This window comes from Camelina sativa, chromosome 12, assembly GCF_030686135.1.
Source record: "Camelina sativa cultivar CO46 ecotype springtype chromosome 12, ASM3068613v1".
NCBI lineage: Eukaryota > Viridiplantae > Streptophyta > Magnoliopsida > Brassicales > Brassicaceae > Camelina > Camelina sativa.
The window spans coordinates 9,766,767-9,780,751 of NC_141891.1; the positions used below are offsets into that span (position 1 = coordinate 9,766,767).

General features: G+C 33.8%; 2 protein-coding genes and 1 long non-coding RNA gene across 4 annotated transcripts; 2 read left to right on the forward strand and 1 right to left on the reverse strand.

Annotated features, from left to right (window-relative positions):
• The first annotated feature begins 1,127 nt into the window (after positions 1-1,127).
• Positions 1,128-5,179, forward strand: LOC104731178 (glutamate--cysteine ligase, chloroplastic). Its single transcript, XM_087479792.1, is given in 20 exon segments — positions 1,128-1,271; positions 1,630-1,875; positions 1,877-1,983; positions 2,165-2,198; positions 2,200-2,316; positions 2,487-2,596; positions 2,679-2,757; positions 2,759-2,770; positions 2,940-3,023; positions 3,130-3,198; positions 3,288-3,314; positions 3,316-3,359; positions 3,440-3,508; positions 3,726-3,819; positions 3,946-4,035; positions 4,131-4,211; positions 4,306-4,398; positions 4,484-4,564; positions 4,680-4,749; positions 4,842-5,179. Coding segments are annotated over 19 exon segments (1,590 nt in total). The 5' UTR covers positions 1,128-1,271; positions 1,630-1,635; the 3' UTR covers positions 4,931-5,179.
• Positions 5,180-7,879: 2,700 nt separating this feature from the next.
• On the reverse strand, positions 7,880-8,622 carry LOC147930343 (uncharacterized). 2 transcript variants are annotated; one of them, XR_015573814.1, is made up of 2 exons: positions 8,401-8,622; positions 7,880-8,164 (listed from the first exon to the last, which is right to left on the reverse strand). It is a non-coding gene; the product is annotated as an uncharacterized LOC147930343 (long non-coding RNA). The 2 variants fall into 2 exon arrangements; XR_015573813.1 differs by having other exon boundaries at positions 8,315-8,619.
• Positions 8,623-9,104: 482 nt separating this feature from the next.
• Positions 9,105-12,999, forward strand: LOC104731182 (glutamate--cysteine ligase, chloroplastic-like). The gene is made up of 14 exons (XM_010450475.3): positions 9,105-9,721; positions 10,274-10,391; positions 10,468-10,618; positions 10,702-10,902; positions 10,996-11,148; positions 11,245-11,315; positions 11,438-11,506; positions 11,598-11,691; positions 11,781-11,870; positions 11,970-12,050; positions 12,135-12,227; positions 12,331-12,411; positions 12,483-12,546; positions 12,653-12,999. Exons 2-14 carry the CDS (start codon positions 10,288-10,290, stop codon positions 12,739-12,741), a joined length of 1,341 nt encoding a protein of 446 aa, XP_010448777.2. The 5' UTR covers positions 9,105-9,721; positions 10,274-10,287; the 3' UTR covers positions 12,742-12,999.
• The last annotated feature ends 986 nt before the right edge of the window (positions 13,000-13,985 follow it).

Below are 13,985 nucleotides of genomic sequence, written 5' to 3' on the forward strand. Positions count from 1 at the left end.
TCGATATGCAAAACACCTATGAATTTTGTATGTAGTAACAGTATCAATAGTTTTATTTGTGTAATCAAAAGAATTAAAAAATTTAGAAATTAGCACTATCACGTATGATCAAATTGTTGTTATTTTTTTAGTTTTCCTTTTTTTTTTTTTTTTTGGATTTTTAAGAATATAACAAAACTGGACCATACTTATTTTTGTGAGATTCCATGAGAATGTGATATCTCCCAACACCTGAGAATGAGGTAAATCGTCAAACTATAAATTATATAATATATTAGCTGATATATTATATATTATATATATCACATCTTTTATGATAAAAAGAAAGACAATTATTTCTAAAAATTAATGGAATGCTCATTTCATCAACAATATGTAAGAAGGCAAGCCTTCTATTATTACAAGTAGGATATCTTCAATTCCATCCCGTATCTATATATTAGTAGAACTTTGAGAGTGATTCATTATCTACCATTCACGTGTTTTTCATTTTATTTCTATTTCATTCATTTGCTGAAAAAAAAAAAAAAAAAAGTAGTATTATTTGATTCCACCTACTACAAGTAGTAGCAAGTATACATATCAGGCCAAAAATTTGTTCATCACACCAAAGATATAATGTCGACATGATACTGTTAAATATTATTTCCTATCTACTATGGTTATAGGTGTCGGATTAAATTAATTCGAGGTCATTGTGGTTAGTTACTTAGTGACACACTTTTACATTAATTTATCTACTAACTAATTATCGTAAAAGAGATGGCGAGGTTTTATAAAAGAATAGAAATATTACTATAGTACTATAAAGTTAGAACCTCGTTTAATATTATAATAGAATTTTTATAAACTAGTAGCCAAAAAAAAAAAAAAAAAAAAAAAAAAAAGAATTTTATAAACTAAAGGGTAAAATTTGTAAATAATGGAAAAGTAAGAGGCAAAAATAGAGAAAGAATCATTTTGTTCAATGATTAATTAAAAGACAGCTCAGCTCCACTGATCGGCTCGTGTTTTTTTTTTTCTCTTTTTTTTTTTCAGTGAGTGTTTTCATTTTATTTTATTTTTAGCTATTTTGTTTGCAATTTTGGCATCATCATCGTCATATCATCATCATCATCATCATCATCAATCATCCTTCGTCTTCTCATTTCTTTAACATGGAAACGGCGATGCGTATTCGCTGAGAAAAAAAAAAAAGCTTTCTTCTTTCCTTAGCTCTTCTTCTCTTCTCTATTTCTCTACGCTCTCTCTCACATCGCCGACGATTCCAGGTTTGATTCTTTCTTCATATGCTTATTATCTTGTTCTTCGCTTTCTTGATTTCTGGATTTTTTTTTTCCTCAGAATTTTCTTGGTTTGTGATTGATTTGCCCCCAGTGAGTTTCAGATTTTACTTTATTTGCATGATTTTGGTTTTTGATTCGAATTTGTGCTGATATTTTTTTTTTTTTTTTTTTTTTCTTGATTTGGTGATATATATATATATGATTCATGGTGTGTTCTTGGGTGATTTTATACTCATGTGATAGTTTGATTGAGTGGGGAAGCTTTTGATTCCATTCATATTTTAGTGGAACTGGGAAAAATGCGGATATCTTGTGGCTTTATGATGAGTTCTGATTGTTTCAGGGAACTATGGCGCTCTTATCTCAAGGAGGAGGATCATACACTGTGCCATCTGGACCTGTATACTCAAAGAATGGAACTAGAGCAGTTTCTAGTGGTGGTGTGAGAAATTTGCATGTGTTGAGGATGAAGGAAGGGGTTTTTTGGATCCTATACTGGGACCCAGGAGTCTATCTACTACCAAAATCAATCCTGCTCCGTTCGGATCGTTCTGTTAAGAGGAGCAAGAGAGGGCATCAACTGATTGTTTGCGGCTAGCCCTCCTACTGAAGAGGCTGTAGTTGCAACTGAGCCGCTGACTAGAGAGGATCTCATTGCTTATCTTGCCTCTGGATGCAAAACGAAGGACAAATATAGGTATAGTTTTATCCTTTTATCTGTTGTTAGAGTGTCACCTAGTGTTAGTAATTGTGACACAGCTCTTAGTTTGTGCTCTTCTGTGGCATTTGGTATTGTTTAAACGCATCCAGTTTTTCTTTTTCTTTTGTCTATTGGAGAAATGTTTCATTTTGCTAACTTAACATTCTGATTTTGGCAGAATAGGTACAGAACATGAGAAGTTTGGTTTTGAGGGTCAATACTTTGCGCCCTATGAAGTATGATCAAATAGCCGAGCTGCTTAATGGTATCGCTGAAAGATTTGAATGGGAAAAAGTAATGGAAGAGGACAAGATCATTGGTCTGAAGCAGGTCAACATTCCCCTGTGTTTCATCTTTTGAGCCGTTTTATTATTTAAATACATTTTTAGCCTGTAGAACATGTTAGTTTGATATTCGACCCAATGATGCTACTTTTATAAGGTCACTTTTGCCCTTTTTGGTTTGCTGTAGATAATTTGTTCTGTTATTTTGTTGATCAGGGAAAGCAAAGCATCTCACTGGAACCTGGGGGTCAGTTCGAGCTTAGTGGTGCACCTCTTGAGACTTTGCACCAAACTTGTGCTGAAGTCAATTCACATCTTTATCAGGTACTCTAAAAGAAAATAGCTATTGCCAATACTATTACCCTAAAACATAGCAAATAACCAACGCTCTATTGATGTCAACAGGTAAAAAGCTGTTGCTGAGGAAATGGGAATTGGTTTCTTAGGAATCGGCTTCCAGCCTAAATGGCGTCGGGAGGATTATACCCATCATGCCAAAGGTATGAGCCTTTCTCTATTCTTAAGATAGAAGTATCATAAATTTTTGTTTCAAATTCAGATAAGATTACATGGTTCTACATGGTCAGTGTTTGGTGTATTTATTGTTTGTGTAAGGTTTTGCTGTGTGCGATTCTGGAAGTAAGATTTGACATACTGTGTTCTGTGCAGGGAAGATACGACATTATGAGAAATTACATGCCGAAAGTTGGCAGCCTTGGACTTGATATGATGCTCCGAACATGTACTGTTCAGGTTAGATGAATATTTTGACTTTGTACCTCTTCATAATTTCCTTAACCTGAACTTCCAGCTCTCATGTTGAAACTTATAGAAACTGCATTACATGCAATTTTGACAGGTTAATCTGGATTTTAGCTCAGAAGCTGATATGATCAGGAAGTTTCGTGCTGGTCTTGCTATGCAACCTGTGAGAACTCGAGCTCTTTGTGGCATAACTGGGAACTTTTTATTAATGATTATGACTAACATTGCCTCAATAATATTCAAATTCAACAGATAGCAACTGCTCTATTTGCGAATTCGCCCTTTTACAGAAGGGAAGCCAAACGGATTTCTTAGCATGAGAAGGTATCAAGATCCAGTTGTTATTATCCCCAATACATTTATTATTGTTTCCTCCCAAGTTATAACTCTGGTCCTTTTGACAGCCAAATATGGACGGACACGGACAAGGACCGCACAGGAATGCTACCGTTTGTTTTTGATGACTCTTTCGGGTGAGTGTGAAATTGTTTTTTTCCATGAACGACAATTACAGTACATCGTTTAGTTGGTTTGAGAAACTTGTCTTCAGCATTCTTGATGAGTTATTCAAAAATTGATATGTGCTATTCTTACGTATGTATGTGTTCAAGACATAAAGATGCTTCGGATCTTTATCTTTCTCATGCAACAGTGTGGCTAAACTTAATTGTACTACTCTCACTGGTATAGGTTTGAGCAGTATGTTGATTACGCACTCGATGTCCCTATGTACTTTGCCTACCGAAACAAGAAATACGTCGACTGTACTGGAATGACATTTCGGGTAGAAATCTACCTTTATCTTTTCTGTTAGATTCTATAAACTCTTTCAAGGCAAGGAAATGACAAAATGAAATCCATGGGATCTTCTTGAGCCATTAATAATCTCATCATTTTCTTCATGCTGCAGCAATTCTTGGCAGGAAAACTTCCCTGTCTCCCGGGTGAACTGCCTTCATACAATGATTGGGAAAATCACCTGACAACAATATTCCCAGAGGTTTATCATCTGCCTCAACTCTCAAGAGTCCATTAATTAGCCTGACTACGTTCCCTTTTTAATGTTGAAGTCTGACAATGTTCCATCATTTATAGGTTCGGTTGAAGAGATACTTGGAGATGAGAGGTGCTGATGGAGGTCCCTGGAGGAGGCTGTGTGCCTTACCAGCTTTCTGGGTAATTACAGCTATTCCTATATATTGCTTACTACATGAAGTCGTTTCATTTAAAGAAATATCAACTTTTTTTATATTTTATCCACAAATTTCAGGTGGGTTTATTATATGATGAGGAAAGTCTCCAAGCTATTCTAGATCTGACAGCTGACTGGACTCCAGCAGAAAGAGAGATGCTGAGGAACAAAGTAACTACGAGACACACCGCACATACATTTTCTTATTCCGTAGTTAGAAAACAACTTGTTTATACCAATACTTGATTTCCAACAGGTTCCAGTAACTGGCTTAAAGACGCCATTTAGAGATGGTTTGTTAAAGCATGTTGCTGAAGATGTCCTGAAACACGCAAAGGTGTGTTCTTGTGAACTGTCTTAAGAAACTTCTAGCCAGCTTTCTACCCTGTCTGGTCCAGTTCCTAACTGTAAATATATTGGGCTTCTTCCCTTTTTTTTTTCTTCTCCCTTAGGATGGTTTGGAGCGCAGAGGCTACAAGGAAGCCGGTTTCTTGAACGCAGTCACTGAAGTGGTCAGAACAGGTAAATGAAGTTTCCCAATGTCTAATTGAATCGCGCATCGACGACACTTCGTTCGTTAACTTGGTGGTGAAATTTGGTTTCGAAAATGACAGGAGTGACGCCAGCGGAGAAGCTCTTGGAGATGTACAATGGAGAGTGGGGGCAAAGCGTAGATCCCGTGTTCGAGGAACTGCTGTACTAAGAATGGGATGTGAACAAAAAGGTGTCTTAAAAAGCTTTTGGGTGTGTGTTTATGGTATCTGAAGAACTCAAGTCTCAGGAATAAGGTTCTTCTTTGGTTGTAAAATCGGATTTTATAACTGATTTTGTTTGTTTTAGAAATTTCGAAGCCTTGAAAGAAAGTTATGACTCAACGATTTCGGTTTTGGAAATCGTTTTGGAAGTGTGTTGGCATCTTTGAATAAAAATGACCCGTTTATCTTGTCACAAATTTGTTCACATGTGCGAGTTCTTCCTTGCAAAACTTACGTGTTAGGAATGTTGCTTTGAAACTTAGAGATGTTGGATCTACCAGACTCGGCGTACATCAAACGTGATTGATTGCAATGGGGATAATCTCGAAGATAGTGACTGACACGAAGGTACCGACAGGCGACAGATAATAAGTAGACCCTACGAGAGTGAGAAGCAATAATTAATTCCTAGTAGCAAAGAATTGCTCGAACGACAACACCAAATTTGGGTTACAGTCATATTAAATTTAATTTTTCGGTGTCTCTTTTTTCGCATTAAATTTAAGATTTTTTTTGTAGCTTTTAATAATCTAATAAACATTAAGTATTTATATAACTGAACAGTTATAAGTTTTTTAATATAATATTATTATCGTGCCAACCCGAAAAAATACTAGATAACCTAATAATAGCTGAGAAAAATTACATCGTACTAATTAAATTATTTTTCCAATAAATCTTCAATTTAAGTGTTTAATATAAGCTTTTTGATCTTTGATTTCCTTGTAATTTTTGAATTGAGGCATTATCATCACCTACCATCTCAACTTCTATGGTTAATAAACAATAATTTTACTTATATTACTAAATAAAAATCTCAAACAAAATAATTATTGTTTTAGTGTTTATGAACAGTCTCGTATCAAATGTAGTGGTGTGACAATGTTCATAAACACAAGAAAAACAATTTGCCAATCAGTTTCTGTCGTCCTTTTGTCTTGTCATCCCAATGGAGAGGGCCTAATGAATATACTCACCTTCTTCGCCTCATTCACTTACTTGACTTCACTTCACTTCACTTTCGTCACGTCAGTGTTTGCATGTCCGTGTAAAATCGAGGGTCCGAATGGTAACCGCAATTTTGGTTGTGCGAGGAAAGCAGTATTACAGTGCGGTACGATTCAATTGCGGTACGTGTGGGAAAAATATATTTGCGGAACAAGTGCAGTTTGTACAAAATAAGCGATACAGAATAACGTTTGATTGGTGAAAAATAATCTGCGGTGCGGATTTCATTTTTTTATTAGTTTGTATAGTTATGTAATTTAATTTGTTTTGTATTAATAAAGAAATATCTATATATATATAAATTTTATAATTTAGTAAGTATAATAGATTCATTATAAAAAACAAAAATGAACTGAACTGATATAGCTTAATATCTTAATTGTGTTGATTTTTTTTTTTTTTAACATCTTCATTCTTCGTTAATTTGAAACTGATAATACAAATGTATCAATGAGCGTACAATGTGAAGCTCCGCATACCATACAACCAAAGTTAAGTATAACGAAATATACGAGAGAGTGAAAAAAACACGTTGCTTTCTGTCGTAGGTAAGCCTTACACGCTAACAGATTATTCAATCTGTTATTTTTCTTCATCGTCTTCGTCGTCTGATCTTCTTGTTGGGCTATCTTTTCTCTTGTGTAGCACTAAAACTTTTTATGAAAATCAAACGGTTGCGATCCATCAGTTACATCGCTAACCACACAAACAGTTCCATCTCCCGCGTTAGGCGATGATGCTAATTTGGTTGTAAATATCACCCATGATAATTCCATACTCTCGATTTCTTTGTTGATATTCTTCGATGCCAGAAAATGATTGGTTCTTGTAGGTTACTTCGAACTCCAAAACCGTCAAATCGTACTTGAAAATATGTTCCATAATACATCATGATAATTCACCAGCGGACACACCAAACACATGAACTGGAATAAACTTTCTTGGATTTGAGCAATCCGATGAATCCATCTTGACGAGATGAAAAGACTTAACCACAACAACCATATTCCATCATAGATTAACCGCAATGTATCTTAATTGTGTCGATTATTAATTATTTTCAGCTGAATAATAATAATAGTAATAATATCAAAAAGTTTGAAAGAAAAATAAGTAAAAAACAATTGCCAGCAAAAATAAAAAGACTAAAACTTAATGGGCTAAGTTAATACAAGCCCACTTAAACAATTCCCACACGTGCACAAATAAGGCGACACGAGATCATCTTCTTCATTTAGCATTAGGGTTTATGATTAACTCATATTCTAAACAGAGCCGTCGGTCCGATTGTCACAAAAAAAAAACAGAGCCATCGGATCCAAGGTACATGTGAGTAGATGAAAGAGAAGAGAGGTGAGAGGAGAGATGAGAGAAGAGATAAGTATATTCTATATAGGTACATGTGAGTAAAAAAAAATTACAGGATAAATATTGCGTTATTGGACAAACCGCTTGATAAAAGATTGATATCATATGAGAGTGCGGTTCAGTGCATTATCCAGCATTAAAATCCACAATTTTTTTTTTACCTTTTCAAAAAAACCGCAAATTGTTAAAAAAATTCTTGATTGGTGACAAAAAGCGTTTTGTGTTGTTTTCACTTTTCAATTCTGCTTTTATAAGTTACCATTCATGGCCTGAAATGGAGTTTCCGCATTCACGAGTGAGTCTATGGATCCGAATGGTGACAGCGTAATTGACCGTGTGGGATAAGTGGTTTTATAGTGCGGTACGGTTCAACTATGATTTTTGCAAGAAGAAAATATTTGTGGGATAAGTGCGGTTTCTGCATAATAAATGGGACAATATAATGTTTGATTGGTGAAAAAATTGTTTAAAGTGCAGATTTCATATTATTTTACTAATTTTATAGTATATATATATATATATATTTTAATAAATAAATATTAATATATATTTTGAACCTTAAATATCCAAATAGTTCAAAAATAAAAGTTCAAATTTTTAACATACAAATATTTCAATCATAAAACGTTTAACACATTAAAAGAATGATTATCGAGTACTTTGATTTTCCCATAACATATTTGCAATATTGTCTCTTATTTGCATCATATGTTCTTCATCTGCTATCTCTGCTGCATCCATATCACCTATATCATGCTCAAAATTTATGTTGTTTATATTTGTCTCAGTCATTACGTCCGCGAAATCTGCATCAGAGAAAATTAAAATTCTGATGAAATTATGTAATCTCACTGTAGCCATAACCACTTTTTTTAACGTGAACATTATATCTTAGAAAATCAGAAAGAATCTTCCATTTTTTCTTCCAAACTCCAAAAGTTCTTTCGATAACAGACCGTAAAGATGCATGACATTGGTTGAACAATTCATGCTTATTCCTAGGAGGTGGACCAGAATAGAATTGAGACATATGATATCTTACAACACGATTTCGTGATGATCTATAAGAAGCAAGAAATCCTTGTTTTTTTTGGATATCCAGAATCAACGAGGTAATACTTCTCTAATGGAGACAAAGGAAATCAAGAATCATTTTGCTATGCTATTTGCAAAACAGTTGTATCGTGGCATTAACCTGGTGCTGAAGAGAGAGAAAGAGAAAGAGAGAGAGAGAGAGGGAGAGAGAGAGTTTAGGTTTGATAAAGGTAGTAGCGTAGACAGGTATATCATATATAGTACAGTTTAATATTAAAAAATTATTAAAGAAAGCATTTATTATTTGCGATTTAGTGGGGGTTATTGGTTTAAGATTTGAAAAGAGTTTTAAAGACTTTAAATGTTATGTAAAATCTGTTGTTATTAGATCAAGATTTTGTTAAACTCTGTTAAAATTTAGTGTTATTAGTTTGTGATTTGTAAAAAGTCATTTAAAATCTTAACAAATCTGAGTTATTGGATTCAGACTTTTATAAAATCATTAAAAATTTTGTGTTATTCAATTAAAACAAAAGAATCTAGGATTGTTAATGAGTTCAATTATTATGTTATTGGTTCATGATTTTAGACACTTTCTTTACAAAATAAAGTCGTGGAAAGTATCATAAAAATACAGAGATTGTTTGGAGGATTTTATAAGATTTTAGAAAACTAATCAACAAAACTCTTTAGCAATCTTTAACAATCTTTCAATTATTCATTTTTAATGATTTTGTTGAATTCTTCAAAAATCTTCATAAATCTCAAACCAATACCACCCCCTTAGAAGATCTGCTGGTTATTGTCCAATATTTTTTTGAAACGCGGTCTAAACTATTGTCTGCTGAACAATCTGCCTTTTGTTTTTTCTAACGTAGATTAACTTTTTTTTCTGATTGGCTGTATTTGTGCGGTTTTGATTATTTTTTTTGAAAACCGCAAATTATCTGTTTTCATTCACTACCCATAAGTATAGTTTTATTGACCATAATTTATTTTAATATGTTTTGAAAAATATTTAATATATTTATGACATGTTACTGCAGCCCATTATATTCTAAAATTAATGCCAACGTGGGCCAGTCAATAATAATATTAGTGTCTTTTTAAAAATCAAGCAGGTGTCTTGATGAACGATATGTGGGCAAAATCATCAGAAAAGTTATCAACATTATCTCGATAGAGAACAATATATATGTGTGCAGGCCTGTATTATGGACAGTTGTGCACAGAGGTACTACAAAACCACCACTAGTTTTTCTACTAACCCTGCATGCCTTCGTGCTCTAGCTCCTCATCTTCTTCATCCCTAAATTAGACAACTTCAGGTGACTCTTCTTTGTCTTCTTAGCTCTTCATTTATACATGTTTTCTTGTTCTTGTCGCTACATATCATCTCCACTCAATTTTGGAGGAATAATTTTCCTAATCATTTTTTTTGTTGTTGTCACAGTAATACATATTTTCTAACAGATGTTTTTTTCTTTTTCATTTCAAAAAATATATGCAATATCTAATTTAGGAATCCGCTGCTATTTCTTATATTAAAAAAAAAAAAAACACTTATCTAGTATGAGACAGGTTTTGTACCAACTATTTTGCATGCAGTTTGAAAGATTTTTATGTATCTCCAAAATTCTCATTATCTCAAAATTCTTATATATATGTAGTTAGCAAAATTTCGTCTCTTGATTGGTAGCTTGTCTTGTTGTAGACCTTTTGGGTTTGACTTAATTCATTTGAACTAAACCACGGCGCTCTTACTCTCTTCTTCTTGAATAATCGCTGTGATAAACTCCGGCCGCTTTAACTTAATGTTAGCTTCTCACCATGACCACCCAAGTTATCTCTTGCTCCTAACATAAGCAAGATTGTTGCAGGCTATCAAGTGAATATGGTCACCGCAACCGCATCTTCTGTAGTCACGACCAAGCCACTGACCAAAGAAGATCTAATTGCCTATTTTGCTTCTGGTTGCAAACCAAAGGAAATGTGGAGGTACGAGTATGATCATCATCTCCTCTCTTGCTTGATCAAATTTAATTATTTGCATCTCTTGGACTGTGTAATTCAGAATAGGTACAGAACACGAGAAATTCGGTTTCGAGGTCAAGACCTTGCGCCCTTTGAAATTTGAACAAATAACTGCACTGCTTAATGGTATTGCTGAGAGATTTGATTGGGATAAGGTGATGGAGAATGAAAGAACCATTGGTCTGACACAGGTAACTACCCTCTTGATCTCTTCTTTTTAAAACAGTAAAAACTGATACCAAATTTCATACGTTTTATTATTATTACATTTCAGGGAATGAAAAGCATATCACTAGAACCAGGAGGCCAGCTAGAGCTAAGTGGAGCACCTCTAGAGACTTTGCACCAAACTTGTGATGAGCTCCATTCACATCTACACCAGGTGAAAAATGTTGCTGAAGAATTGGACATTGGTTTCTTAGGAATTGGCTATGAACCCAAATCAAGTATCCAGGATGTAACCCTTGTGCCTAAGGTTCCTTCTTTCACAAGCATATAAGTTCTCATATTACTTAACGTGGCTTAGAAGCAATTTTTTTTTAACGCGCAAAGTATTTTTTATGAGCAGAGAAGGTTTGACTTTGTAAACGACCACTTAGCCAGAGCTAGCTTATCAGGACCTGACGTGTTTTTGAGAACGTGTACTGTTCAGGTCAATCTAGACTATAGCTCAGAAAACGATATGATCAAGAAGTTCCGGGCTAGTCTAGCTTTGCAACCTGTGAGATGCTTGATTCTAGATCTTTTAATGCTAGTAGTTTTTGGACTCAAACAAACATTTTTCTTACTTGTTTTGGTTATATTTCTAATCAAACAGGTCGTGACTGCCATGTTCGCAAATTCCCCTTTCAGTAATGGAAAACCAAATGGGTTTGTAAGTGTGAGGAGGTTGGTTTCTACGTTACTCGTTAGTATATTAGTAAAAGCAAATTCCACTCTATGTGTCTCTCTCGCTCGTGTTCATTTCTTAGTATAAGTTTCTCATCTATTGACATGTTTTAATTTGACAGTCACATATATTTAGATTCCGTTAAGAACCGCACAGGGATGCTACCTTTTGTTTTCGATGACTCATTCGGGTGAGTATAGAATTGCTTTTTTTCTTTCTAAAACTGTGATTCAACTTTTTCCTAAAACGTATGGTTAATCTTCATTATGTAATATATATAGGTTTGAGCGATATGTCGAATACGCACTTGATCTTCCAATGTTGTTCTTAATTCGAAACAAAACCTATCTCAACTGTAGAGGAATGACATTTCGGGTATAAGAAAAATCATAAAGTTTAACCCTTTGACATGACATCTTCTAGAGTCAGGTTTTGATCTGAACATACTTCTTGACTTTTTCCAGGATTTCATGTCCGGGAAAATTTCTCATCTCTCTAAAGAACAACCTACCATTGACGACTGGGAAACTCATATAGGAACAATATGGCCAGATGTTGATTACTTTCTCTCAACAACACATTTCAAATTCCTTGTTTCTTATTGTGTTCAGAGTCATTTTTCTTATGATTTTTTTTTTTAATAACACTTATAGGTCCGGTTAAAGAAATACTTGGAGATGAGAGGTGCTGATGGAGGTCCCCTGGGGATGTTATGTGCCCTACCAGCTTTTTGGGTAACTACATATTTACATTGTCTTTTTACAAATATATAAACATTCTTGTTTCGTGGGTTACTTTGGATTGTATTTGCATCTCAGGTGGGTTTGCTATACGATGAAGACTCTCTCCAAACTACTCTCAATATGATAGATGATTGGACTCCTGAAGAAATAGAGATGCTTAGGACACAAGTAATTAAACTTAAAAGATAGAGCAAAACACTCGATATATTTTGTTCAACTTTACGAAATATAATCGTTTAATTTGATACCAATTTTCACCGGCTTTCTATAGGTTCCAATCACTGGCCTAAAGACAATGTTTAGAGATATGCCTTTGAAACATGTCGCAGAAGATATCTTAAAGCTAGCAAAGGTATATGTGTGCCTGGTTTCTCCTTATAATGTGTTATAAATACTTATTAAAGTTATTTTGTTATTGTTCAGGATGGTTTGGACCGTAGAGGGTACAATGAAACCGGTTTCTTGAACGCTGTAGTGGTTAGAACAGGTATTTTTGTTTCTTGGTCAACTGAAAATTAGCTAATGTTCATGAAAAAACAGTTAATACTTTGTCTCAATTAACTGAAAATAAGCTAATTATCTTGTTAAAACAGGGGTTACGCCTGCAGAGAAGCTCTTGGAGTTGTACAATGGAGATTGGGGACAAAACATTGATCATGTGTTCCGGGGACTGCAGTACTAGAAATATATAACCACAATTGCGATGAAAGAACGTTCAAAAGCTCAATTGGAGTCGATAACTAATTATATAAATAAATTCTCCTGTCATTTGAAAAATAAACTTGTCGTTGGTGGGTGAGGCCGGGGCAATAGTAATTTCGGTGGAATAAAATAATAATATTGTTGTAATTCACGGGAAAATATTGTTGTGAATCTTGTGATTGTTGGTAAAGAAACATTGTTGTACTTTAATCAATTTATTTAAAAGTTCCCTTAATCTTATAGTTGATCAAGTTACTTACAAATTATGGTGCAAAACTTATCCGAAGTTGAGTATTGCTTACATAGCTGTCTGTCCCTCATGATCTTCGTGTATATATATTGCAAGGAGAGCGTCTTCAACGTGGAACATGTCGTACATGAAAAACTGTTTGTCGTGGATCTTAATGTTACAAAAAGATCTGCATCATATAAAAATTGTTCATGGAGGCTATTTATTACTCTTTTCGTATTATATGTAGGATGTTTTAGAATTTTTTATTTTATAATTTATAAGATATGTTTAACTTTCTAGGTAACTTTTTTTTATTAATTTTATACTTTTTATTATTTATTTTATGCAATTTTGTTCATAATTAGTTTAATTTTTTTAAAGTTGATATTATTTTTATATCTTTTTTTGGTTGAAATATCTTATATTTGAAACGTAAGGAGTATAATGTAAATGTTACATGTAGTTAAAAATCATTATTAATAAGTTTATGTCAAATATATGTAATATTATATAATAGACGATATCAACAAAAAAATATATATATAAACTTTTCTCTGTTTGAACTTTGAATAATCCTCATCCAGATCTGCCAAAGCTATTAAATTTTATTTGATTCTAAAAAACATATAATTTGTAACGTAGAGTGGAATATGATACATATTTTGATCCCTGGTGTAAAAGGATATACGGTTCTAGCCGTCTAGGGTCGGAAACTCCTCGATAATTAAAAAAGAAAAAAGAAAAAAAGTATGTTACATAGCTCAGTTGTCGGCCATATGACATTTGTAGCCAATTCCACCAATATTAGTAAATACATGTAGGAACTAGAAAGTTTCCATTCCTAGCTACAATGTTGAATTGGTTTGGTCCAGATACCGTTAGTGTAACCCTAAATTTTTAAATTTTAATGACTCGTCAACACATTATCTCTCAAAAAATCTAAAGCAGCGATGCAAGTGTCGGTACAATACGACATCGGAACAGAGCCATCC

Coding starts and splice junctions, on each gene's coding strand:
- LOC104731182 (XM_010450475.3), top strand. CDS start 10,288: ATGGTCACCGCAACCGCATCTTCTGTAGTCACGACCAAGCCACTGACC. Junction 11,316..11,437: donor GGGTTTGTAAGTGTGAGGAG/GTTGGTTTCTAC, acceptor TTAATTTGACAG/TCACATATATTTAGATTCCG. Junction 11,871..11,969: donor TAGGAACAATATGGCCAGAT/GTTGATTACTTT, acceptor TAACACTTATAG/GTCCGGTTAAAGAAATACTT.